The 26,706-nt window shown below is 44.5% G+C and overlaps 1 protein-coding gene across 1 annotated transcript; it reads right to left on the reverse strand.

Moving 5' to 3' along the window:
* Positions 1–14,411: 14,411 nt before the first annotated feature.
* On the reverse strand, positions 14,412–26,527 carry LOC133377634 (alpha-1-antitrypsin-like). Its single transcript, XM_061612043.1, has 5 exons — positions 26,421–26,527; positions 21,219–21,897; positions 19,332–19,602; positions 16,251–16,398; positions 14,412–14,689 (listed from the first exon to the last, which is right to left on the reverse strand). The coding sequence occupies exons 2-5, from the start codon at positions 21,856–21,858 to the stop codon at positions 14,486–14,488; spliced, it is 1,263 nt and encodes a 420-aa protein (XP_061468027.1). The 5' UTR covers positions 21,859–21,897; positions 26,421–26,527; the 3' UTR covers positions 14,412–14,485.
* Positions 26,528–26,706: the final 179 nt, after the last annotated feature.

Here is a 26,706-nt window from a genome sequence, read left to right on the forward strand (position 1 = left end):
CAGCACATTTTCAGGCCTTTATACACCAATACCCGAGACAAAAGGCATGCTTTACATGCTGGAAATCATAATTGGGGAAGTGAAGTCTGGACCCCCCAAGACTTGATTGATGGGTACAAACCATTAACATGGAGCTCTATTGGAATTGTTGGAGCTAGGTCCATGACAAATGGCCTGTTAAGGTTACAAGCTGTAGTTGAAGTGGTTACTAATGCCACTGGTGAAGCAATACGCACCTTAACGCAAGAAACTGAGCAAATACGTAAAAGGCTAATAATCCACCAGCAAGGCCTCGACCTGCTCCTTGCCAGTTCAGGTGGGCTCTGCGCCACCTTAAACACGAGCAGTGAGTGCTGTGTTGAAATCGGAGATGAGTCACAGGTAATTAATCAATTAGTAGACCATGCAGAAATCACGGCGTATGTGGGTGACCAGCAATGGAAGGGCCTAAGCTGGGATTGGCTTACCAGCTGGCTGCCAAACTGGGCCTGGCTGAAGCATCTCTTTGTTATTGGCTGCATTATATTTCTTATTCTTATGTGTTTACCATGTATTATATCCTGTGTATCTGGCATGCTTATTCGGGTCTTGAAAAGAAAGGCCCAACTAATGATGTATCAGCAACTAGCCTTACATGAAATGCAAGGGGATTATACTGAAATGGCACCATCCCATGAGGAGGTATGGAACCACACTGTTTACGCTCCCCAGTCAGTTATCACTGGAGAAGAAAACGTTTATGCTACTATTGATAATTAAGAAGATACTTTCTTATTTTAGGAATTAAGAAAGTATCTGAGGGGCAAATGTTGTAATGAGTTAAAATTAAAAATGTTATAGTGGAATAAAATCAAATAATGTTAAATGAAACATATGCTTGCCTCCCTTATGAGAAAGTACGGGAGTTTTTCCGCTTATCAGCTTCATTTGCAATTAAAAATGTTGTTCCCAGCTTACTGGACCAAAGGTCAAGGATAAAGGAAGTTTGGAGGGGGAACACAGAAGTGGACCAGAATAGACAGATGCTGAGAAATCAAATAATGATGTATTTCTGATTAGCTATGCATTTCTAATGATATGTATGTGACGTACCTATAGCCTATAAATATGATGGATGTCAGCAATTCTGGAGAGTCACTTAAGGGTGGCCCTCCCTTTGCAAAGGCTCAATAAAGGCAAACATTTGCGGTACTCTGGTCTCGTCTCTATTCCTTATTGGCACCTTGGGGAATATAGAGTTCCTATCAGTCTGGCCTCCATTCAGGCTTGACTCCTTTTGTAACATGTTGCTGGTCAGAATAATACACATCTCTGTCCTGCAACTGTGCAAACAGGCTACGTACAGTCTGAATATGGTCATGCATGCTCATGCCTTCCTTTAAGCAGGTTTGAAACAGCCTTCTTGCGAGTAACACTGTGCTGCCAGCCGTAGTATGTACATGCACGTTCCGAAGTGCCTCCCATACATCTTTTGCTGTCTCTTTGTCTCTCACATACAGCAATTGAGAGTCTTGCATTCCCAGGATTATTGTGGCTTTTGCCCTCTGGTCCTGGCATTGCCATTCCTCCATGGGGTCATCTGGAGCATCTGCCTCAACGACATGCCATACATCTTCTCGTATGAGCAGCATTTGCATTTTAATGCACCAACTCACATAGTTAGTTTCACTGAGATGCTCTAGAGGCAGTCCAGATGCATAAGACATCACCATCCTGGCCTCTCTTTCCAGGAGCTCAGTGGTGCTTGCTTCCTTGCCTGTGTATGCTCCTTTTTCCAGTTTGTCTGCTTACTGGTTCTGTTGGGTCCAGCTGTAATCTGGGCCCATAACCCTATGTTAGCAGTGGACTTTCAGAACCAGGTAGAACGTAATAGGCAGACATACACAGGAGCATTGTAAAGAAGAACTTTATTTGTATCACACAAATAAGCTCTACAGACAGACAGACAGACAGACAGACAGACAGACAGACAGACAGACAGACAGACAGACAGACACTTACACAGCACAAACACCTTCAGCAACAAACTCCACATAGGCCTTTCTCCTTAAACCCCCCACACTTGCTGGAATCTCTAACTCAGTTTTATGGCCCTCTAACAATTAGAGACAAATTCCTGCAGCTGTGTGATTGCTGCAACCTGAGCCTTGTTTCAGCTCACTCATGACTCTTTAACCCTATATTCCCCTGCATCTATGGGGATCAAAACTACATTTCTCACTACATGTCAGCAGATGGTAACAGAATATGAGGGAGGAATTCAAAATGCTAGAAAAATAAGAGTTTATTTGTAATCCAAGTCCAAATAAATCCAAATAAACCCTTATTTTTCTAGCATTTTGGTTTCCTTCCTCATATTCCCCTGGTTTTACTTGCTAGCCACTTTCTGTTGCTGTCCAGCTATGGAGGCACAGCATTTATATACCACCTTCTCGCAAAACCTCAGGGCAACGTACAGAAACACAAACATTGGTTATACTGGGCTGGGGCTGATGGGAACTGGAGCCCAATAATATTTGGAGGGCCCCAGATTCCCCATCCTTGGTCTAAATCCCTCATCCTTGGTTTTGTTGGTGGGCTCATGTTGGGTCCACATCAGGTGTTGAGGAGGACCCTTAGTACAGTGGAACATGGGTGGTGCCACCCCAATTTCAGTGATCACGGGTAGAGGGAAATATAGCCATGGGGATGTGGTGAATTACCATAGAAGATGAGGGCAAGGCTATCTGCGCTTTGTTCCTTGCTGCCACTCCTCTCATGGGTGGGTTCCTCATTGCTCATCTGCTGTGCCCACTGGCCTGTGTGTGTTGTTGTTTAACGCCAGATCGGTACGCAATAAGACCACACTCATCCATGATTTGATTGTGGATGAAGGTGCCAATTTGGTGTGCGTTACCGAGACCTGGGTGGGTGAGCTTGGAGGAGTTGATCTGACCCAGCTTTGCCCACCTGGATACTTGGTGCAACAGGCTGCAGGGACAGGGGTGGGAGGAGTTGCTATGGTCTACAGAACTTCCATCTCTGTCACCAGGAAATCACTCTGTCTTGGAGCTGGCTGTGAGGGCCTCTGCCTGGTGTCAGGCCGAGGAGACAGTAAACTAAAGTTGCTTCTAGTGTACCATCCACCCTGCTGCCTTGCAGCTTCTCTTACCGAGCTGGCAGAGGGCGTCTCGGCTGTGGTGTTGGAGGAGCCCAGAACGATAGTGCTGGGTGATTTCGATGTCCATGCTGAGGCTGCCTCTAGTGTTCCAGCTCGGGACTTCATGGTCTCCATGATGACCATAGGGCTGTCTCAAGTTGTCAGTGCGCAGCACACAGGGCAGGGCACACTCTTGACTTGGATTTTTCTCCAGATGGAGGAAGGGGTGGTCTGGGGATGGGAGGGAGTGGATGTCACCCCATTGTCATGGTCAGATCACTTCCTGGTGAAGTTTAGACATATGGCTCCAATCCTTCCCTGCAGGGGTGATGGACACATTAAGATGGTCCGCCCCCGGAGCCTAATGGAATCCACAGGATTCCTGAATGCCCTGGGGGAGTTCACAGTAGATAGAGCAGGTGACCCGTTGAAGCCCTTGTCACGCTGTGGAACAGCGAGACGTGTTGGGCTCTTGATACTGTTGCCCCTGAGTGCCCTCTCCGGCACTGTGGAGCCCGCTTTGCCACTTCGTACACCAGTGAGCTAAGGGCAACAAAACAGGTTGGACAACGGCTAGAGTGCAAGTGGCGAAAGACGTGCTGTGAGGCTGATCAGGCACGAATAAAACATCATAACCGTGCCTACTGTGTGGCGGTGAGGGCTGCAAAGAAGGCTCACTTCTCTGCCTCCATCGCATCCTCAAGTAGACGTCCAGTGGAGCTTTTCTGTATTGTCAGGGGTCTGTTGACATTATCTCCAGGAAATGGAGTTTTAGACCCTTCAGAGGCCCACTGTGAATTGTTTGCAAGGCACTTTGAGGGTAAAGTTGCTCACCTCTGTAGCAGTCTTGATGACCCCTCTACATCAACTGTAGTCCCCAATGAGGTGTCCAGTGGAACGTCTGCTGCAACTTCTTGGGACCGGTTTCAGTTGATGTAGTCTGATGACGTAGACCAGGTGCTTGCGATGATGTGGCCAGCAACGTGTCCTCTCAACCCTTGCCCTTCTTGGCTTATTAAAGCTTGCCGAGGGGGGTTGACCGAGTGGATCCAGGGTGTGGTCAATGCATCATTGTGGGAGGGAGTGGTCCCAGCCGCCTTGAAAGAGGTGGTGATCCGATCACTCCTGAAAAAGCCCACCCTGGGCCCATTGGTCTGCGACAATTGCCGACTGGTCATAAATACCGCCTTCATCGGGAAGGTGATTGAGAGTTTGTGGTGCAGCAACTGCAAGTATTCTTGGATGAAACATATTATCCTGACCCATTCCAGTCTGGGTCAGGCCTGGTTATGGGACTGAGTCGCACAGGAGAAGTATGGGGGAGTGCGACCTTGTTATTCTTACTTGACCTCTCAGCGGCTTTTGATACCATTGACAAAGGTAGTGTTATGGGTATGGAGTTGAGATGGATAATTCTCTGACTCCCCTTCCAGCCTCTGATTTGGAGACGTGCCTGGGGGTGAGAAACCCACTCTGCTGGTCAGATAAGTTTATTTTGGTAATCTAATAGAGTGGCCAGGTGGGTTAATGGGTCTATCAGGTGCCCATCAACTGGTGAATGGGCCAGGGAGATCCTTTTGTCATTGAAACTCTTCAGGAGAGCCTCCCCCACCTCCTGGGGCCTAGGAGAGGCTTGTGTAGTGAGTGTGCCTGAGAAAGGCTGGGAGCTGGAGGCAGGCAGAGAGACTGGCTCCCTACATCATGACTTTAGGGTGCCTCCTGTAAGCCTGATGGAAAATGCAACATCTATTGGACTGCTGATGCCTTGAACCCCTCCATCCTAAGCTCAGGTTGCAATGTGTGTAAATAAATAAACCGTATTTCATAAAGACACCACAGTCTCCCCTGACCTCCTTCCCAAGGAAACCAAACCCTGGGCAAGTGCAGGGACCCCTGGAAATCTCATTGCTCAGAGATTGGGGTGACGCGCAACAGTATCCTTCTGGGCTGACTTGGTGAGATAGGTATTGGGGACACTGTTTAACAGTGGTTCTGATCCTATCTCCAAGGTAGTTCTCAGAGAATAGCATTGGGTGACTATCTCTGGCATTTGTGCTGTAGGGTGCCGCAGGATATCATCTTGTCCCTCATGCTGTTTAACATCTATATGAAGCCCTTGGGAGTGGTTATCAGGAGATTTGGGGTGAGGTGTCAGCAGTACGCTGACAATACCCAGCTCTATTTCTCCATAACATCTGAATCGGAAGAGGCTGTGGAAGCCCTTGACCGCTGCCTGGACTCGGTGGTAGGCTGGATGACGGCCAATAAATTGAGTCTGAATCCTAGCAAGACTGAGGCACAGTGGGTTGGTGGTTCCTGATTTCAGATAATTGGTCAGTTGCCTGCTGTGGATGGGGTCGTACTCCCTCTGAAAGAGCAGGTTTATAGTCTGAGGGTGCTCCTGGATCCATCTTTGTTGCTAGAGGCTCAGGTGAACTCAGTGGCTAGGAGCATCTTTTACAAGCTTTGGCTGGTAAGACAGCTGCAGCCATTTCTGGACCAGGATAGCCTGACCACTGTTATCCACGCACTGGTAACCTCTAGGCTGGATTACTGTAATGCAATTTATGTGGGGCTGCCCTTGAGGTTGGTCCGGAAGTGGTGCAAAATGTGGTGGCGAGACTGCTCACTGGGGCAGGGTATCACCAACATGTCACCCCGCTGCTGAAAGAATTGCACTGGCTGCCCATTTGCTACCAGGCCAAGTTCAAGGTTCTAGTTTTGGTGTACAAAGCCCTATATAGCTCAGGACCAAGATACCTGAAAGATCGTCTTACCCTTTATATACCCAATTGATCACTGCGCTCTACAGGTGAGGGCCTCCTGCAGATACCATCTAATCAGGAGGTCTGTTTTGCACAACATAGGCAATGGACCTACCCTGTAGAATTCCCTCCCCTTAAATATGACCTTTTAAGTTGAGACCTATCCCAGTTTGCGTCTGTGTTGGAATTGCTTTTTAATATGTTCTTAAACCTTCTTTTTAAAGATATTTTTAATCTTAGAAAATGTTTTGAAAGCTTTTTTAACTAACGTTTTTGACAATGTTTTGTTTTAATGTGTTTTAAAGTTTGTTTTTATGATGTTTTAATGTTTTTAGTGCTTTTGTTTGCCGCTTTGGGCTGGGAGGAAGGCCAGGATATAAATCAAACAACAACAACAACAAATCATCCATAGAACTCTGGGTTATGGCACTACTGGTGTTCAGTTGATGATAAGGTATATGTGCTACAAATGATAAAATCCATCTTTAACTGCCTATAATAGGGAAAACCTGTATTTGAAAATCTCTGGCTGTTCATCAAAAAAAGGGGGGTGTACAGGAAGAGGATGCTGTGCATTGGTCTATGAACAATTAGGATCAAGAGCAGGGCTGTGGAGTGGGAGTCGTGGAGTTGGAGACGGGAGCAATTTTGGGTGGAGTCAGAGTCGGTAGAAATGTACCGACTCCGATTCCGACTCCGACTCCTTCATAAATGGCAAATGTATATTAACTAGTAATAACAAATTTACTGTAGTAAAATGGTAGCACAAGGCATTTCATCACCACCACGTGAATCCAGAGCTTGGAAAAGTTACTTTTTTGCACTACAACTCCCACGAACCCAATCCCTGGGGCTGATGATATTCTATATTGTTATGGGATTTGGATGTGTGTGTGAGATGGATGATATCTATGAATCCCCTTGCCAGCCTCTGATTTGGGATCTGCAAAGGAAGAAACCTGCTTTACTGGTCATACTATTTCCATTCATAAGTTAGTGGATTCATCCAAGTCTGTCAAGTGCCTTCATTAATGTGTGTAAGGATCAGCAGGGAGAAAAGTGTGAGCCATAAGAACTCTTTCAAGACACAGAACTCGCTTGTCCCAACAAGGAAGTGGTTTGTGTGTCTGTGTGAGAGTTTGTCAGAAGATGCTGTGAACTAGGAAACACACAGAGAGGCCTGCTTTCTGCACCATGGCTTTGGGGTACCTCCCTACAAGCCTGATGGAAAAGTAAGATCTATTGGACTGTTGATGCTGTGAACCCCTCCATCTTAAGCTCAGGTTGCGAATATGTGTTAATAAAAACCATATATTCTATAAGACTTGGTGAAATGGGTATTGGAGGCACTGTTTTACAGTAGTTCCGATCCTACCTCCAGGGTCGTTTTCAGAGAATAGCATTGGGTGATAGTCTTTCGGCTCCCTGGCAGTTGTGCCGTGGGGTGCCGCAGGGTACCATCTTGTCCCCCATGCTCTTTAACATCTACATGAAGCCCCTGGGAGTGGTCATCAGGGGATTTGGGGTGAGGTGTCAGCAGTATGCTGACGATACCCAGCTCTATTCCTCTGTAACATCTGAATCGGGAGAGGCCGTGCAAGCCGTATAAATTATAGGGTTATTGAAGAGGCACCTCCAATCAGTCTCCTTGTTCCAATCCCTCTCCCATTTTTTCTTAAGACTTAATAGTTCCTCATCCTCAAATGTTATCAATAGTTTAGAGACTATGCTTCTTTCCCTGTTTCTAGTTGCCAGAAATATACTTTCACAAACAGAAGTATGCTTAAGACCCTGTTCCTTAACTCTTTCCCAGGAGAGAAAATCATGCAATCGATGCCATTGAGTCCAAGAAATAGGAGTGTCACCCAATGCAACACGGAAATCGTGCTCTGTAATCAATCAACAATTAACAAAAAAAGTCCTTTCACCTGAAGAATCCCTTTAACCTCCACTCTTGTCATGGCATTTGCCTTGACTTGTTATAAAAGTCAGGGTAGAAGCAGAAAAGAGTCAATGATGATGGCATATTGATCAGTTTGGCTTATAAGAGTCCTTGTAAATTGGTTTTCTGTTACGTGCTGAATGTTGTGCTTGGTAAGATTTGTAAATGACATAGCACTGAGAGGAATATCTTTGTAATTGATGTTTTCCATCTGCACCCACCTCTTTTTGGTACTGTCCAACACAGGAAAAATTAAATGATACAGTTGATTAGCCTCATAATAGAAGAGTATCTGTAGAACTCCCCAACCCACAAATCTTGATTGCCTGTAAATCAACGTTCTTTTGATCCTGGGTTGTTTGGGCTAAGGTTATATCTGCCATATCCTGAACTGCCACTCCAAGATCTGCACTGGTAATGCATGGAAAAGAAAGATCAAATTTCTGACTTAATAAACCTTAAACAAAACTATGCAGGTAAGAAGCCAGCAGGGGTGTGGGGGCTTTCCAGTGTTTTGCACCGCCTGCAGCATGTACGACTATCTGCCTGTTGGACAGAAGTCGTGGGTGTGCTCTCGGTGCAATGAGCTCCTGGCTCTCCGGGAACGACTTCATTTCCTTGAGGCCAAGGTGGCGGACCTGGAAAAGCTGAGAGAGGCAGAGAGGTGTGTGGAGGAGGCCTTCAGGGACGTTATAGCTGTGTCCCACTCCAACGATGATAGCTCTCCTGCTATCATGGAGAACGATGGTCTCGGGGAAGGAGAGCATCCAGCTGAGGAAGAGGGAAACGATCCCTTAGAAGGGACCCATTCCTTGGGGGATGAGCAGCTATCCTCTCGTGCCGAGGATATATCTCCAGGGGCTGGAGGGATCCTTGTAGTGGGTGATTCGATCATTAGGAACATAGACAGTGGGGTGTGTGATGGGCATGTAGACCGCAAGGTGTTTTGCCTGCCTGGTGCGAAGGTTGCGGATATCGCCCGTCGTTTAGATAGTTTGGTAGACAGTGCTGGGAAGGAGTCAGTGGTCGTGGTGCACTTTGGCACCAACGACATGGGTAAATGCAGTCGTGAGGTCCTGGAAGCAAAATTTAGGTTGCTAGGTAGGATGCTGAAAGCCAGGACCTCCAAGGTGGCTTTCTCTGAAATGCTACCGGTTCCACGCGCAGGACCAGCCAGACAGGCCCAGCTTCGCAGTCTCAATGCGTGGATGAGACGATGGTGTCGGGTGGAAGGTTTTGGATTTGTTAGGCACTGGGGAACATTTTGGGACAAGCCGGGCCTGTACAAAAGGGACGGGCTCCACTTGAACCAGAATGGAACCAGACTGCTGGCACTTAAAATTAAAAAGGTGGCAGAGCAGCTTTTAAACTGACTGAGGGGGGAAACCCAACAGGAGCTGAGAAAGGTCTGGTTCGGAATAAACCTTCCCCCTGGGATAAAAACCAAAGAAATGTTGAAATTTTAAAAGGGGTAGGCCTAGAAGTAGGCATTGTGAGAGCAGGGGCACAGGATATAAATTCAGAAGAGCAAAATTACCACAGGCCTAACCACAAGTGCCAAAGACACTTGAAGAGAGACACTGCTTACAAGTGCCTGTACGCTAATGTTAGGAGCCGCCGAACCAAGATGGGAGAACTGGAGTGCTTGGTCTTAGAGGAGAGCATTGATATAGTGAGCATAACGGAGACCTGGTGGAATGGAGAAAACCAGTGGGATACGGTTATCCCTGGATATAAACTATATCGGAAGGACAGGGAAGGACGTATTGGTGGCGGAGTCGCTCTATACATGAAAGAAGGCATTGAATCCAGCAAGCTCGAAACCCCAAAAGAGGCAGACTCCTCCACAGAATCGTTGTGGGTGTGATACCATGCCCCAGGAGGGACTTAATACTGGGAACGATCTATCGTCCCCCTGATCAAAATGCTCAGGGAGACCTTGAGATGAGATATGAAATTGAGGAAGCATCCAAACTAGGAAATGTGGTAGTAATGGGTGACTTCAACTACCCGGACATAGACTGGCTGCATATGTGTTCCAGTCATGACAAAGAAGCAAAGTTTCTAGATATTCTAAATGACTATTCCCTAGACCAGTTGGTCATGGAACCGACCAGAGGGACGGCAACCCTGGACTTAATCCTCAGTGGGGACCGGGACCTGGTGCAAGATGTAAGTGTTGTTGAAGCGATTGGGAGCAGTGACCACAGTGCTATTAAATTAAACATACATGTAACTGGCCAATTGCCAAGAAAATCCAACACGGTCACATTTGACTTCAAAAGAGGAAACTTCACAAAAATGAGGGGATTGGTAAAAAGAAAGCTGAAAAACAAAGTCCAGAGGGTCACATCACTCGAAAATGCTTGGAAGTTGTTTAAAAACACTATATTAGAAGCTCAACTGGAGTGCATACCGCAGATCAGAAAAGGTACCGCCAGGGCCAAGAAGATGCCAGCATGGTTAACGAGCAAAGTCAAGGAAGCTCTTAGAGGCAAAAAGTCTTCCTTCAAAAAATGGAAGTCTTGTCCAAATGAAGAAAATAAAAAAGAACACAAACTCTGGCAAAAGAAATGCAAGAAGACAATAAGGGATGCTAAAAAAGAATTTGAGGAGCACATTGCTAAGAACATAAAAACCAACAACAAAAAATTCTGTAAATACATTCAAGGCAGGAGACCATCTAGGGAGACAATTGGACCCTTGGATGATAAGGGAGTCAAAGGTGTACTAAAGAACGATAAGGAGATTGCAGAGAAGCTAAATAAATTCTTTGCATCTGTCTTCACAGTGGAAGATATAGGGCAGATCCCTGAACCTGAACTAACATTTGCAGGAAGGGATTCTGAGGAACTGAGACAAATAGTGGTAACGAGAGAGGAAGTTCTAAGCTTAATGGACAATATAAAAACTGACAAATCACCGGGCCTGGATGGCATCCACCCGAGAGTTCTCAAAGAACTCAAATGTGAAATTGCTGATCTGCACACTAAAATATGTAACTTGTCCCTTGGGTCCTCCTCCGTGCCTGAGGACTGGAAAGTGGCAAATGTAACGCCAATCTTCAAAAAGGGATCCAGAGGGGATCCCGGAAATTACAGGCCAGTTAGCTTAACTTCTGTCCCTGGAAAACTGGTAGAAAGTATTATTAAAGCTAGATTAACTAAGCACATAGAAGAACAAGCCTTGCTGAAGCAGAGCCAGCATGGCTTCTGCAAGGGAAAGTCCTGTCTCAGTAACCTACTAGAATTCTTTGAGAGTGTCAAGAAGCATATAGATAGAGGTGATCCAGTGGACATAGACTTTCAAAAAGCGTTTGACAAGGTACCTCACCAAAGGCTTCTGAGGAAGCTTAGCAGTCATGGAATAAGAGGAGAGGTCCTCTTGTGGATAAGAAATTGGTTAAGAAGCAGAAAGCAGAGAGTAGGAATAAACGGACAGTTCTCCCAATGGAGGGCTGTAGAAAGTGGAGTCCCTCAAGGATCGGTATTGGGACCTGTACTTTTCAACTTGTTCATTAATGACCTAGAATTAGGAGTGAGCAGTGAAGTGGCCAAGTTTGCTGATGACACTAAATTGTTCAGGGTTGTTAAAACAAAAAGGGATTGCGAAGAGCTCCAAAAAGACCTCTCCAAACTGAGTGAATGGGCAGAAAAATGGCAAATGCAATTCAATATAAACAAGTGTAAAATTATGCATATTGGAGCAAAAAATCTGAATTTCACATATACGTTCATGGGGTCTGAACTGGCGGTGACCGACCAGGAGAGAGACCTCGGGGTTGTAGTGGACAGCACGATGAAAATGTCGACCCAGTGTGCGGCAGCTGTGAAAAAGGCAAATTCCATGCTAGCGATAATTAGGAAAGGTATTGAAAATAAAACAGCCGATATCATAATGCCGTTGTATAAATCTATGGTGCGGCCGCATTTGGAATACTGTGTACAGTTCTGGTCGCCTCATCTCAAAAAGGATATTCTAGAGTTGGAAAAGGTTCAGAAGAGGGCAACCAGAATGATCAAGGGGATGGAGCGACTCCCTTACGAGGAAAGGTTGCAGCATTTGGGGCTTTTTAGTTTAGAGAAAAGGCGGGTCAGAGGAGACATGATAGAAGTGTATAAAATTATGCATGGCATTGAGAAAGTGGATAGAGAAAAGTTCTTCTCCCTCTCTCATAATACTAGAACTCGTGGACATTCAAAGAAGCTGAATGTTGGAAGATTCAGGACAGACAAAAGGAAGTACTTCTTTACTCAGCGCATAGTTAAACTATGGAATTTGCTCCCACAAGATGCAGTAATGGCCACCAGCTTGGACGGCTTTAAAAGAAGATTAGACAAATTCATGGAGGACAGGGCTATCAATGGCTACTAGCCATGATGGCTGTGCTGTGCCACCCTAGTCAGAGGCAGCATGCTTCTGAAAACCAGTTGCCGGAAGCCTCAGGAGGGGAGAGTGTTCTTGCACTCGGGTCCTGCTTGCGGGCTTCCCCCAGGCCCCTGGTTGGCCACTGTGAGAACGAGATGCTGGACTAGATGGGCCACTGGCCTGATCCAGCAGGCTCTTCTTATGTTCTTATGTTCAACTTAGAGGTGGCATTCATTTTTATTGCAGTTATTGTCGCTGTCAGATTCTTGCGGATTTGCACCCCAAGGCAACATAATCGTGTGGGGCAGATACTTATACCCAGAACACCCCCAAATATTTTTTGATCCCTAGGGGATATATGGAAGCACAATGCTTCTGATTTGCCAAAATTAACCTTTAGGCCTGAAACCGATTCAAAGTGCCTTAACTCTGAAATAATGCGCGGGGCTACTTCCAGAGGGTTTGCCAGCAGAAGAGCCATATTGTCCACATACAAGCTTAGCAAGTGGGTTTCTTTTCCATTTGTTACACCCTTAATAGATAGGATCTGCGTTGCTGTGCCAGAGGTTCTATGGTGAGTGGGAACAATAGAGAGATGATTGCCTTGCTTTGTTCCCCTTTGAAGTGTAATTTGGTGGAAATCAAGTCTGTTCACTTTATTTGTGACATAGGAATCACTGTATATTTTGTCTATAATCATTAATTCAGGACACAAATTCATTTGGCTAGAAACGTATTTTAAGAATGACCAACCAGTTCATGCCATTGAACACTTAAAAATAACAAGGGATGAAAAAGCAAAGGAAAATTAATTACATTTATAATATCTAATCACAAGTAAAATCCCCCGGATAGGGTCAGCTATTTGCCTGAGTGGGATTAAGTCAGATTGATCTGAATGAATTGAATGTGTAATAATTTAATTGATTCTCCGAGTTAAAATAGGAGTGAATATTTTGTAATCATTATTTATCCAAAAATGGGATGGGATGGTGTCTATGCCCTTAATCGAGTTTAGGTCTCTGCATGCTTTTAACCCTATGACTGGCACTGGTTACAATGACACAATTACAAACTGTACAAGTTTGGCACTGCCCTTGTGCTTGATTACTAGGTTACACATGCCCTTGGTTAGAATGGGCCCCCCATTATAAGCCCTTATACTCTAAATAGAGGGGATTGACTTGCATTTTGTTAAGCATGGGTTCAGATATAACTTGTACTCTTGCATTGTTCTGCTGCATTGTTGGAAATGATCAGTTCAGCTGGCAGTCTGAAATGCTCCATTCTTACTTCTCCTTGCCTTAACTTTTTAAAAAGCTACCTCCATGCCTAGCAACTAGAAACCACCATTATCCCTTGCCCCTCCCCACATGCTTTCCTGGAATTACATTGCCTGCCCCATGAATTTGCTGTTGTGGAGGGAGAGAGCTGTTTAAAAAGTAAAGACAATGACAATAGGTTCCACCGCCTCCCCAAAAGGGGCAAAATGACTCGTCCTGTTTCAGGCCCCTGTTTTAGCAAACGTTTCCTGGGTTGAGGCTCAAGCAACTCAAGCAAACTGCTTCAGCCCATCCCTAGTCACCAACCTCATATTTTGCAGGGCCACTATGCTTACTCCATTTTTCTCTTGCTCTCCCAGTTCAACATTCTTCTTGATTGCACTGAGGGCTGAACCTACTAGGCAGAGTGGAGAAGCTGCCTCCAGTGGTGGATGCTGGTGCAGTGAGAGGGGCAATGGCAGCAGCCTCCCCAGGTGCTCTTTGTGAGCTTCCTCAGACTTCCCCATCTGCTGGAGGACAGGACTGTGTGTGCCACAAGGTCTGGCTTGCATCCCCTGAGCAAGTCTGCTGCCCTCAGGTGTGGTGGTGGATGCCAGTTGTGAGGTAAAGTCCAACAGCAGACCAGTCGGCTTCTCTGCATGAAAGGGGGGCAGGTGCCATCTTGCCCCTTGCCTCCAGCAGCAAAATGTCTTGGGCCAATCTTGATTGACTCCCTTGTTTCTTGGTCTGGCAGAAATCATGAGGGACCCCTGAGAATTGGGCAGAATCCCTCTGGGCTTTTCTTTTTTAGAACCAGGCATTGTTAGAGGATTTAACCCCTTACCAATGAAATAGAGATCTCTTGCCATGATCAGAGATGTGCTGCAGGTAAGAAACCGTTGTGTAGAAAAACAAAGTCTACAATTGCAATTTTTTAGAATTATTTTATTATGATTCTATACAGTCATGAAGGGCTGTAACTGGAAATCCGTGTCTGATCACCTAATGATCATTTTTCAGTTGGGTTCACAATTTTTCCTAAGAAGAGGGGAATGTCTGTAAATGATTCAACAATTGTAAACAAGAAGGGGCTGTCGAATTTGATGATTGTATCAGGACTGGCAGAACCAAACCTTGGTGCAATCTCTACAACTGTGACTGCAGCAGCCTCAGTGCCACTCTCATGAACATCCACGACAGCCTTGTGAACAGCCTGCAGAGAAATAATGACATTTAATTGTCTGCATATGATGGAGGAAGGTCTACCTTTAAACTCGGCCCTTCACTTGAGATGACTGGAAAACTACCTCTGTATGCCATGAAACTGAGTTTTGGTTCTCATATTCTTTTGGAAAGTGAAAATCTGATAGATTCAGCTTCAACTGAATTGATTTTCTTTATCCCTGTCTACAGTATTCTGTTTGGGATGCAGTGGCTAGAACTGTACATAAAAGTCCAAATGTGTTGGCTCCATAGATTTGCACAAAGATATTGCAATATTGGCATTTTTATTTACGATCCCTTCCCTATAGTCCCTAACCTGGAATTCACTTTTTTCACAGCTGCTGCACGCTGGGTCAATGTTTTCTTGAGTTATCCAGCACAACCCAAAGATCCTTTTCTTGGTCAATCAGTGCTAATCCATACCCCATCAGTATATGAAGCTAAGACTTTTGACCCAATGTGCATCTCCTTACACCTGGGGTAGAACTACACATTATGTTTAAAATATGCAAATGCACAGAATAATCACTCATGATGTCACAGTATGGGCATTTGATTGAAATTTCCTATTTTCCTCCTGTGTTGAATGCTATGTGACTAGCTAGACATGAAGCTATTCATTTTGCTCCCTGGTGGGCACTGAGATTGCCTTCCAGAGCATCCAAATGTTCTCTGTCTCTCTGTCTTCCTGTAGCTACTTCGTCCACCTAGTTCTGCCTTTTACTTTGCTACTTGCTACTTTGCCTCTTTCTTTGGTTAGTTTTAAAAAAGAGATGGGGAAGCTATGGCCCTCCTGATGTTGTTGGATTCCAACTCCCATCAGTCCCAGCTAGCATAGCCAATGGTCAGGGATGATGGGAGCTGGAGTCCACCAACATCTGAAAGGCCACAGGTTTCATACCACAGGCTTCCATTTGTAGAGGATGTAAAAAGTAATTTCTCATTGGCCTTCTTCATACATCCCAATGTATGTGTGTGGGTGTAAAGGGTGCAGGAGAAGCAGGTGTGTGCATGGTGGTCCAGCCCCAATGCCCTTGCATCAAGCAGGGTGCAACCACTTCACCACCACCTCCAGCCTACTCAAGTTGAGAGGGAAGGTCTGAAGAGGGCTTGTAAACAGATTTGGCTGAAGCCGTGTAGAAGCCTCATAATGATAATGTGCTTAAAAGTTACCTTCAGACCTTTCCACTCAATGTAGGAAGGTCAGGGATGGAGGGGGCCTGGATGAGGACATTGAGGGCAGGGCAGCAGCGCACATGCACCTGCTCTTCATAGACACTTTATGCCCACATGCATAAATTGCCGCCCTGGGCTCCTGCTGGGAGGAGGGGCGGGATATAAATCAAATAATAATAATAATAATAATAATAAATTAATGAAGAAAGCCTTTTCAATTCAAGAAGAAAGGCTAATATTAATATTATAATAATTGCTTACTGCCAATGCATAGATCACTGGCAATGACATTCATAAAACGTTCACAACCTAACCATGTCTCAAGAAATGTACAAGACAACAATATTCAGCTCCTACCCTACTTGCATACTTACTTTGGAAACCTTCAGGTCACGTTCCCCAGTAATTCCAGACAGATCAGCATTGTCACTAAAGGCATCAACCACACCCAGTTTCTGCAGCAAGTCTTTGACATCATAGGATGCAGAAATAGAAAATTTTGGAAGGTACAGATGTATTTCTCTGGTGAACAAATAAACAGCAAAACTCCAAACTTTAAATGATGAGCACAGATACTTTTGTTAAGGTCACATCAGCAGTGCAAATGACATCTTCCACCAGTGGGGTCATCTAACCCAGCCTTTTGGTGATAGAAGGAGCACTGGGCAATGGTGACCTGTTTTTCTGGAGTCATCCCTGCACGTAAGGTTGAGGCTTGTGCATACTCATCCTTGTAACCATGATTCGTCGCTGCCTCTGAATTGATCCAACATCACAGGGCAAGAGAAGTTCTGATGTCTTTGAGGAAGATGCTGTTAGTGGTGTTTACGTTTATGGACAGCATGGCTCTCTCGGGCCGGGCAGGAAGGCCATGGGCAACAAAGTCACCAGGATGTGGGGCTGGAGGAGCTGCTCCAGACACAGCACAAAATGATGCTTGAATGCTCCAATGGGCTTGGAGAGACCCTGCATGGAGCCATGATGAGGATGCGTGCCTGGGAGAGGCTGAGGTTGGACTTCTCCCACCACCACCACCATCGCCACCTCCTCCTGCTCCTCTTGCTGCTGCTGGCTGCCCAACTAGCTGGTGTAGACAGAGACGCCGGTGAAGAAGATTCGGAGGGCACCCCCTCGGAGGCAAGTCCTCCTGGCCATGGGACCAGTCACTGGAGCTATGCAGACAAGGCAGAGTGGACCTCTGATTTTCCCTATTGTGGGGGGCACATGTAGTCCAACATCAACATGACGGCCACCCTTTTTAGCCCCCAGCTAAAGCCTGTCCTGCACTCTGATCACAACCTGCCACCTGGAGAGATGCTTCGCCTTCAAAACAATGGACACACAGGCCCACTGAGACTTGAGTCCTGGAGCCTCACAGCCAGCAGGCAGTCCTACCCCCACCCCCTGGAGGAAGGAGAGGAAAGAGACATGGTGGCAAGCAGTACCAGGGGAGCGATAACCTTTTACCTGCTTGTCGCCCTCCTCCATGGTCAACATAATTTCAGTTTTCTGACACTCTCATAGAGAGGGGAGGGCTTATGGGCTTCCCTTGGTGTATTCTGACTTTTATGCTGTGTTTATGTATATGTTTATGTATATGGATATTGTTTATGTAGTTTGCTTTGTAATTAATTTGATATGTTTTTATTGTACTTTGTGTATTCTATTGTAAACTGCTTTGAGATCTTTAGTTAGTAAGTGGTCTATAAATGGAAATAATAACAACAATAATAATAATTTGCAGCATCTGGGGGTCATACATTTAAACTGGGAGAAATACTGGATATGCATGCTGCTTGGTGTATCATTACTGGTGTGGTTTCTTTTCCCATCTGATGTCTCTGTTTTTCATCTTCCTCTGTAGCAGCCTTCCCTAACCTGATGCCTCCCAGATGTTTTAGATTACAACATCCGTCAGCCTTGTGCTGCATGGTACAGAACATATGGAGGGCACCAGGTTGAGGAAGGCTGCTCCATAGCATCAAGGCGTGCCATGAGTACAGGAGAAATGGTGGGAAGCAAGGACTGGCCCCCTGTATAATGGATTTCTCTTGGAGCCCTGCCAACTCAGGAATGTCAAACTTCAATAACTGAAGGGCCAAACTGCTCATGCAACGGATACCTGAGAGCCATCGCCATAATATTTCACCTCCGCAAGTCACTTCAAACTGAATTTGTTCCAAAACAATACATTTAAATTCAGTTAAAATTAGAAACAGTGCAGATGTTGATGCATATACAGCTGGCTTACTGCATCTCAGAGGAAAAAACACCTTACTCAAAAGAGTTATACAACAGGGATACAAACACAATCCCATATCCACTGCCCCATAGACATGAAGCCACAAGCCACCCTGAGCTAGCTTCATGGCTCTGCCCCACCAGGTAAACCACTTCTGAATTTCTTTGCATGCAAGACGCCCCAGGTTTAATCATCTTCATGTGAGGCTGGGAAAGACCAATGATGGGCCACTGCCAGCCAGCCAAGGCTAAGCTAGACGGCTCAGCTGTCTGACTTCCTATGTATCCATCCCAAACTTTCTCCTGTACTACAAGGCATTATCTAGAATAAAAGTAGCGCTGTGCCAGTCCCCCTCCCCACCCCATTTCCAAAACCTCTTCAACCCCTGAGAAAGTGGGGTGCCTTTTCTACTGCTTTCTCATGGGTAACAGAAATTCTGAGAGATTTCATGAGGAGGAAGTGTGGGAGATTATCTGCTGGCTCTCATCATATTGTATGAGGTGGATTAGTGGTCACTCTGCTTCCCGCCCTCCCTTTAACAATGCGCAGAGCTTGGAAAAGTTACTTTTTTGAACTACAGCTCCCATCAGCCCCAGCCAGCATGGCCACTGGATTGGGCTGATGGGAGTTGTAGTTCAAAAAAGTAACTTTTCCAAGCTCTGAAATGGTATCTGCTTTTCTCAGGCACTGTGCAGGCACTTTCACAGGCAGCTCTGGTCTTCCTAGAGGAGAACTAGGGCATTCCAGGAGGCACTGGATCTTGCAGCCATTCAGGAGATCAGTGCAGAACTTTTTCTTCTTGTTAAAGTTAAATATAGGGGTCAGTCAGCCACTTTGTAAAATGGGTGGAGAATCCATGGCCCTCCAGACATTGTTGGACTACAACTTCCATCACCCCTGACCATTGGTTGTGCTGGTTGGGGCTGATAAGAGCCCAACAACATCTGGAGAGCCATACATTCCCCAACCTGTGGGAAATTATATCATTTATTAGATTTATATCCTGCCCTTTCTCCCAGTAGGAGCCCAGGGCAGCATATAGTACTGTAAAATATATATGAAATATAGCAAGCACACAAATCCCCACACTTCCCTCCTCATGAAATTTCTCATAATATCTTCTCTCCCCTTCTATACCTCTCCATGGGGGAGGGCATATTTTTTAAAAATAACACAGCAGCAACATTTTAAAACCAGTGCAGAGAAGTCTTACTCAGATCTGAAGGACGCTTTCCATTTTGCCAGAGTTTTCACGGCCAAAGCAGTCTCCACATGTTCCAGTTTTCCTCTATCAGGCAGAATAAAGAATGCAGTGGCATCTCCTTTGTAAGGAACTTCCACCACGCAGCAAAACAGATCGTCATCACGGAGGTAGTTGTAATTGCCATTTCGGTACATCAGGGGGACTTTCACCGTTGTGTTTGCATCAACAAAAAAATCATCTTCCTTTGTCAAGTCACTGCTGAAAGAATCTTTCCAGTTGGCTTTGGAGGGTAAAAAATAATGTGAATGTTAATTCCCAAATAGGCAAATTTCTCTACAATACCTGCGTACCTCTTATCATAGAATCTTGAAACAGTAGAGTTGGAAGGGGCCTATAAGGCCTTTGAGTCTAACCCCCTGCTCAGTGCAGGATCAATGGCTACTAACCATGGCTATAGGCTACAGTGAGGCAAGTCTGTCTCCATCACTATTGACTTTCAGGAGGAATTTGAAAACATTCCTGTTTACTCAGGCATTTGATGGCTGAAGGAGATATTTCCTGGCAACCTAAATATCACTTTTGAAATGTTTCATCTGGTTTTTAGAATGTTTTTAATTGTATTTGTGTGTTGGAAGGGTTTTGTTTTACTGTTCCTCCCCTTCTTTTTCTTGTTAAATTATTTTAACAATTTATGTTTGCCAACCTGGGCTCCTTTGGAAGGAAGGGCAGGATATAAATTCAATAAATAAATAAGTAAATAATCAATAAAATAAAATATAACCATGATGGCTATGTTCTACCTCCCCCGTCGGAGGCAGTATGCTTCTGAATACCAGTTGCTAAAACTGCAAGAAGGGAGAGTGTTGTCGCACTCAGGTCCTGCTTGTGGGCTTCCCATCAGGACATCCGGTTGGCCACTCTGAGCTTCACTGAGCTTCTGAGTGTCACTTCGGTGGCCTGCGTCTTATCTGCTTGAGTGTACAGAGAGGAGAACTGTGTTTGAAGCTTTAGATTGCTATAACAAAACACTACACGATAAAAGAAAAAAGGCAAGGCAGGCATCCTTGGATGCATTGTGGAAGAAGCCTTCAAGTGGTCTGTATGCAAGGCTTACCTGACCTGGTTGTTTCATTTCAGACATGCGTATTGTTAGTCTTGAGTAACAAGTTTGTTGAAATATGTTGACCTGCTCTCTTTTTGTGCTGTAGGAACCTAGCCTTAATCTTTCTATGTTATTCCTACCTCTAGTTTAATGTTTCTGTTAAAGAAGTAATGTCCAGGAATGCATGTACTTTGTTAACTGAGGTATTACTGCACATTCCGGCCACAGTTCAGGGACATACTCCAGCCAGGAAAATCATCGTCAAAGTGAATACAGAGCAGTGCCAGTGGGGGGCATGGCCCCAGGTGTCATAATCTGGAGAAAGTCCAGAGGTGCAGACAGAGAGGGGTGGAGGGTGGCATCTGGCCTGTGGACCAGAGGCTGTCTCCCTCTGGACAGACCAGTAGCGGGCAAAGCAGAGATAAGCACTAAGGAGGAGAGCACTACTTACTACCCATTAGAAGTAACCCTTATCCCATGACCCTCTGTGATTTTGAACCAGCTGAAAGATCCAACACATAAATACAAATAATTATCATGGCTTTCACTCTACCCTATTCTGCCTCAAAACCAGTCGCTAGTAATTTTCTTACCCCTGCCTGCCTGGCCATTCACTTTGTATTTAGAAAATCCCTTTAATTTTGAAGACGGTTGAAGATTTGTTTTTATTATTATTGTTACTATTCTTCATATTGCTATTCATACAAAATTGCAATACACTGAAAAAACAGATTAGAAGAAGATGCCTGAAGTTTTTACAAGCCCCCAATTAACTTATTTTTCTTTCAACGTACCTTTGAAGTAAATATAGTTCAACAGAACCATAACAGTCCTTGGATCAAGGTCATCAACTGCATGGGATATTTTCCCATGAGTTTTAGTCTGCACATAATCATTTATCTGGTTTTTAACTGCTGCTGAATTCTGGAAGTTAGCTGAAAAGCCTTCCCCTTGATACACCATTCTGATATCCTCCAGAAATTTAGGGAGTATTTTCAATGACTCTTCCACAAATAAGGCATTCCCTAAGTTCACCTGTGCCTTGTTGTTTGGATCATTCAGCAAGTGGAGGAGTTGGTGGAATCCTTTGTGTATTTCGTGCTCCTCAGTCTCTGACAAGTTAAAACCAAGTCCTTTGTAGATCTGACTTTGGGTTTCAAATTTGGCAGCCAGGGTCAGCATTGCAAAAGCTGTGCAGATGCTGAGCGGGGAGAAGAAAATATTTTTGGCAGCTGCATCAGAAGCAATTTGCTTGTAGAATCTAAATGCGAAGTCGGCATTACCGGGCGCTATCTTAGAAGCGTATCTGGTCTTCATTCTCTTGTCTTCCAAAGACGGAGGTGGATCTTCAAATATAATTCTATCTCCTGAGTCATGATGACAGTGGACTTGAAGAGCACTCAGTAATAAGGAGAGGTAAATGAAGGACTTCATTAGGATCGGTAATTCTTCTGCCAAAAAGTTAAAGTAATCCTATGGACAGTAAAGGCACAATTTTTAATCAAATTATCTTGCACGACTCCATTTAAAGGGCTGAGTTTTGTTAAAGGGTGCAGTCCATTGGAAATGAATGGGGCTTTTAAGATGGTGGATGGTGCTAGTAATCTATTAATTCACACAACATGTATCATTCATGGCTTTTACGAATAGCATAACAAGATATTTTAAAAGTTAGTTATACTAAATTGTATAGAGCAATGACATTTTGATAAAAATACAAATATTATTTAGAATAATTTTATAATATTCTAAATATCAAGTGTGTTTGTTGAAGTTTGCAAACTGCCTAGCTTGTATTCTAGTGCAGGGGTTCCCAAGCTGTGGTCCATGGACCACCAGTAGTCCTTGAGCTTCATTCAGGCGGACTGTGGCTCATCTGCATTAAATATTCATATTGATTTTAAACTGTATTTTATTGATTCCTTTATTTCTTATATTGCATTTTATTGTATTACAATCTGAGTTCCATAAAATCCAAATTGTAATACAATAAAACACAATATTTGTTGTTGTGGTTATGTGCCTCCAAGTCGACTACAACTTATGGTGACCCTATGAATCAGCGACCTCCAAGAGCATCTGTAACAAACCACCCTGTTCAGATCTTGTAAGCTCAGGTCTGTGGCTTCCTTGATGGAATCAATCCATCTCTTGTTTGGCCTTCCTCTTTTTCTACTCCCTTCTGTTTTTCCCAGCATTATTGTCTTTTCTAGTGAATCAGGTCTTCTCAAGATGTGTCCAAAGTATGATAACCTTAGTTTCATCATTTTAGCTTCTAGTGATAGTTCTGGTTTAATTTGTTCTAACACCCAATTATTTGTAAAACACAATATACAAGAAATAAAAGAAGCAATTAAAATGCAACTAAAAAGCATACAGCATCTAGCACAGAGCATTACAATTGCTACAACAGCAGAAAAATAAATAAATGGTCTGCCAAGACCCTCAGAAATTTTCAAGTGGGGAAAAAAGTTCGGGAACCACAGTTCTCATCTGTTCATAATGCATTTAGATAATGTTTTCATTTTAAAATATATTTGCATCATTATCAATTCATCTTCCTCAAAGTAAAAAATGAAGAAGCCTGTTTGATTTCCATGTGCAGATTTGGATGAAGGGTTTAACTCTTCTGCTTCAGGGAGCTCCAGTGTTGTCTCTTTTTACCTTTCTGTGCACTGATAGGAACCAGGGTGCATTTCAGATCCATTAGAACATATCAATGAATGAATGAATTCGTTTATTATGGTCATAGAACAATTCACTAATAGGCAAAAAACCTTGCGGTTTAAGAATGTACCTATAGCCCACATATATTTCTATCAATCTTTAAAAACAGGGAAATTGGCAGCTATAGTGAATTTTAGGGCAGTCCAATATCTCAGAGAGGAGGTCAGGTCTCCTCCTCCCTTGGGGCATTCACTATAGCTGCCCAATTTCCCTACTTTTTATAGTTTGATAGAAATATCTGTGGGCTATAGGTACATTCTTAAACTGCAAAGTTTTTTGTCTATTAGTGAATTTCTCTGCTTTTTAATCCGGGAGGTAAGAAATGGGATCCTGTGCAAGCTTGCTGAGAATGGATTGATCATTTGCATGCTTATTGAGTACAGTGGGATTTACTCCCCTGAAATCATCCTTAGGATAGGTGAAACTGACCACAGGGGATTGGGAGGGGAGGAGGAGGAGGGAGGGGAGGGAGGACAGAGGGGAGCAGGGGGAGGGGAGCAGGTAGGAGGGGGAGGGGAGGAGGACAAGTTTGATCATTTTCACGTTTATTGAGTTCAGTGGGATTTACTCCTGTGCAATTATGCTTAGGATAGGTAAAACTGACTGGGGGGAGGGAGGGAGGGCTGGAGTGGGCAGGGGAGGAGGAAGAAGGAAGAGGGGAGGGGACAAGGAAGGGAGAGGAGAGGGGAAGGAGGGGAAAGGCAGCTCTGATCATTTGCATTCATATTGAGTTCAGTGGGATTTACTCCCTTGCAATCATGGTTAGGATAGGAAAAACTGACCATGGGGGAGGCAAAGGGAGTGGATTGGAGGGGGGAAAGGAAGGGGGAGGGGAGGGCAGGTTTGATCATTTGCATGCTTATAGAGTTCAGTGGTATTTACTCCCATGAAATCATGCTTAAGATAGGTAAAACTGACCATGAGGAGGAGGAAGGGGAGGGGAGGAGGGGGCAGGGGAAGGAGGGGATTGGAAGGGGATGAGAATGGGGATGCAGGGCAAAGGAAGGAGAAGGGAAGCGGCAAGAGAGAGGGGATAGGAGGGAGGAGAAGGGAGGGTGGATTTGATCATTTGCATTCTTTTTGAGTTCAATGGGATTTTTCTGTACAATTGTGTTTGAAAATGGAAATGGACTGCCTTCAAGTCAATCCTGACTTATGGCAACCCTGTGAATAGGGTTTTTATGGTAAATCGTAAATAGAGGTGGTTTTACCATTGCCTTCCTCTGAGGCTGAGAGGCAGTGAATGGGCCCAAGGCCACCCAGTGAGCTTCATGGTTTTTTGGGGATTTGAACCCTGGTCTCCCAGGTCGTAGGCCAACACTGACCCAGGGGAGAGCCAGGGAGGGTAGGAGGAGGGGGAAGCGAGGAGATTGGGTGGGTGGGCACTGGGCAGAGGGAAAGCCCCTTTCATTTCCAAAAGGAAAACATTGTTAACAATATCATTGCTTTTCACTGTTTGGCTCAACTTTTTATTCTACAGCAGGCACATGTAGCCTCCCACCCAAATTTAAACCAAAGCTGTCCCTGGCCACATCCACACCAGGCCTTTCTTTCACTTTGGAGAGTCATGGCTTCTCTCAAAGAGTTCTGGGAAGTCAGTTAGTGGAGGGTGCTGAGAGTTGCTAGGAGATGCTCTGTTCCCCTCACAGACCTTCAGTCAGAATGACTGACTGTTAAACCACACTGGCCACTGGAGCTCTCTCAGTGGAACAGGAGTCTCCTCTCAGCACCCTTCACAAACTACACTTCCCAGGATTCTCTGAGGGAAGCCATGACTGTCTCACATGAAATCAATGTCTGGTGTGGGTATGGCCCCCTGATTAGACAAGCTCAGCAGCTGTGAGTCTGGCTTTTACAACTCTGACAGTTGGTTCTTTCTGAGCATGCCAGACATTATCATTGGGTTCCAGCCAAAATTTCTTAAATGAATTAAAAATCAGCCAGAGATTTTTTTTAACTTTTAAACTGCAGAAGGTAAAGGTGAGAGTATGGGGCAAGGTCAGTAATAGGACTGCAGGTACTCTCTGAACATGGCTGATTTTTAATGAATTTCAACAGATTATGAGAACTCTGACAGAAAAAAGTCCAAAAAGGCTCTGGGGTTTCTCTCTCTCTTTTTAGACTTTGAATTCTCTATTCTCTCTGACTGTTTTGTGTATCGCTATGAGAATTGAGAGGGTTGTTAAGCAAGCGTTTCTGAGTTCAGGACTATAAGATTTGTAAGGTTTTGTTTTGAAATGAGCTTATGGGAAGCATCAGAATGGCATGGGGGGCTTTTTTCAATTTAACATTGTGGAATGTGAAAAATCCACGATGGTTATAGTATACAGCCACTCTTGTGGCTGTATAATAAATTTTAATATACAAATTGAAGATACATAAGAACAGTTACAATCAAATGCACATAATATACCCCCCTCTCTGCCAACAATATTCTCCCGATGTGCACTGAGATCAGCAGAAATTTGGCAACCCTCTCAGTGATATAGGAGGATGCATTCCTTAAACAGCACACTAAATTTTAAGGAGATCCTCTTTGATCCCTAATAGAGGAATAATTAACTACCCCCTACACTCAGTATGCAGGTTACAGTTCAGAAGAACATGGCCAACGGATTCTATTGCTCCCGCTCCACACAAATACAGCTGTTCATTAACTGGGGTCTTACTGAATTGTCCATGTAACAGTACTAAAAGCAGCACATTGAAGAAAACCAGACTAAATGTTCTCCTGTGCTTTGAAATGGTTAATGCATAAAGTATGGAGCTGGGATGACTCCATAATTTAAAGAGTTATTTCAGAGTAATAAGATTTATTAGGTGCAGTTCTCAGGTACTGTAGATCTAAGTCTACTAGTCTTTGAACAACAAGATGTTGGGTCTTCTTTCACCCATATGTGTCCAGCATGTTGGTGGAGATCTGCCATTGACTTCAGTGGAATTTTAATTCCACCATTTCTGACCTATGTTTTGTTAATGCTTTTGGATTCCTGCATTGAGCAGGGGGTTGGACTTGATGGCCTTATAGGCCCCTTCCAACTCTATGACTCTATGATTCTAATTGTGTGCTTGAGTTAATGAGTGTGCTTTGCCCTTCTGACTGTCACACATTCCAGCCCTGAGTTCCATTACAAATCAGGCTGAGGGATAAGGGATAGGAAGGTCGGGAAAGAGAGGAAAGGGATGAAAACTCTTGTACTGTTCCTGCTCCTATGCAGAGAAATCAATCAAAGCGTAAATGGAAAAAGAAACATGTATATCATACTTACAGAATCTCCAAATGAATCTTAGGGCATTCTGCTGTCCTATGCAACTCCTTGCTTCGTTATTTATGTACCAGACTTACATAAGGCCTTGTTTTCAGCATTAACCATTAAGCAGAGCAAATATGGATTATCAAAGAGGACACAGAGCAGAATGTGTTGCAATGGATTTGTAACTGGTCTCTGGACTTTGCATAATGGTATCAGCAGCCAAGATAAGGGGTCATTTGAATGGTCTCTACACCTGATGGTCGCAAGCCATTTTGCGCCCCTGCAGCTCTTCTCATACTGT

This window comes from Rhineura floridana, chromosome 2 (genome assembly GCF_030035675.1).
Source record: "Rhineura floridana isolate rRhiFlo1 chromosome 2, rRhiFlo1.hap2, whole genome shotgun sequence".
NCBI lineage: Eukaryota > Metazoa > Chordata > Lepidosauria > Squamata > Rhineuridae > Rhineura > Rhineura floridana.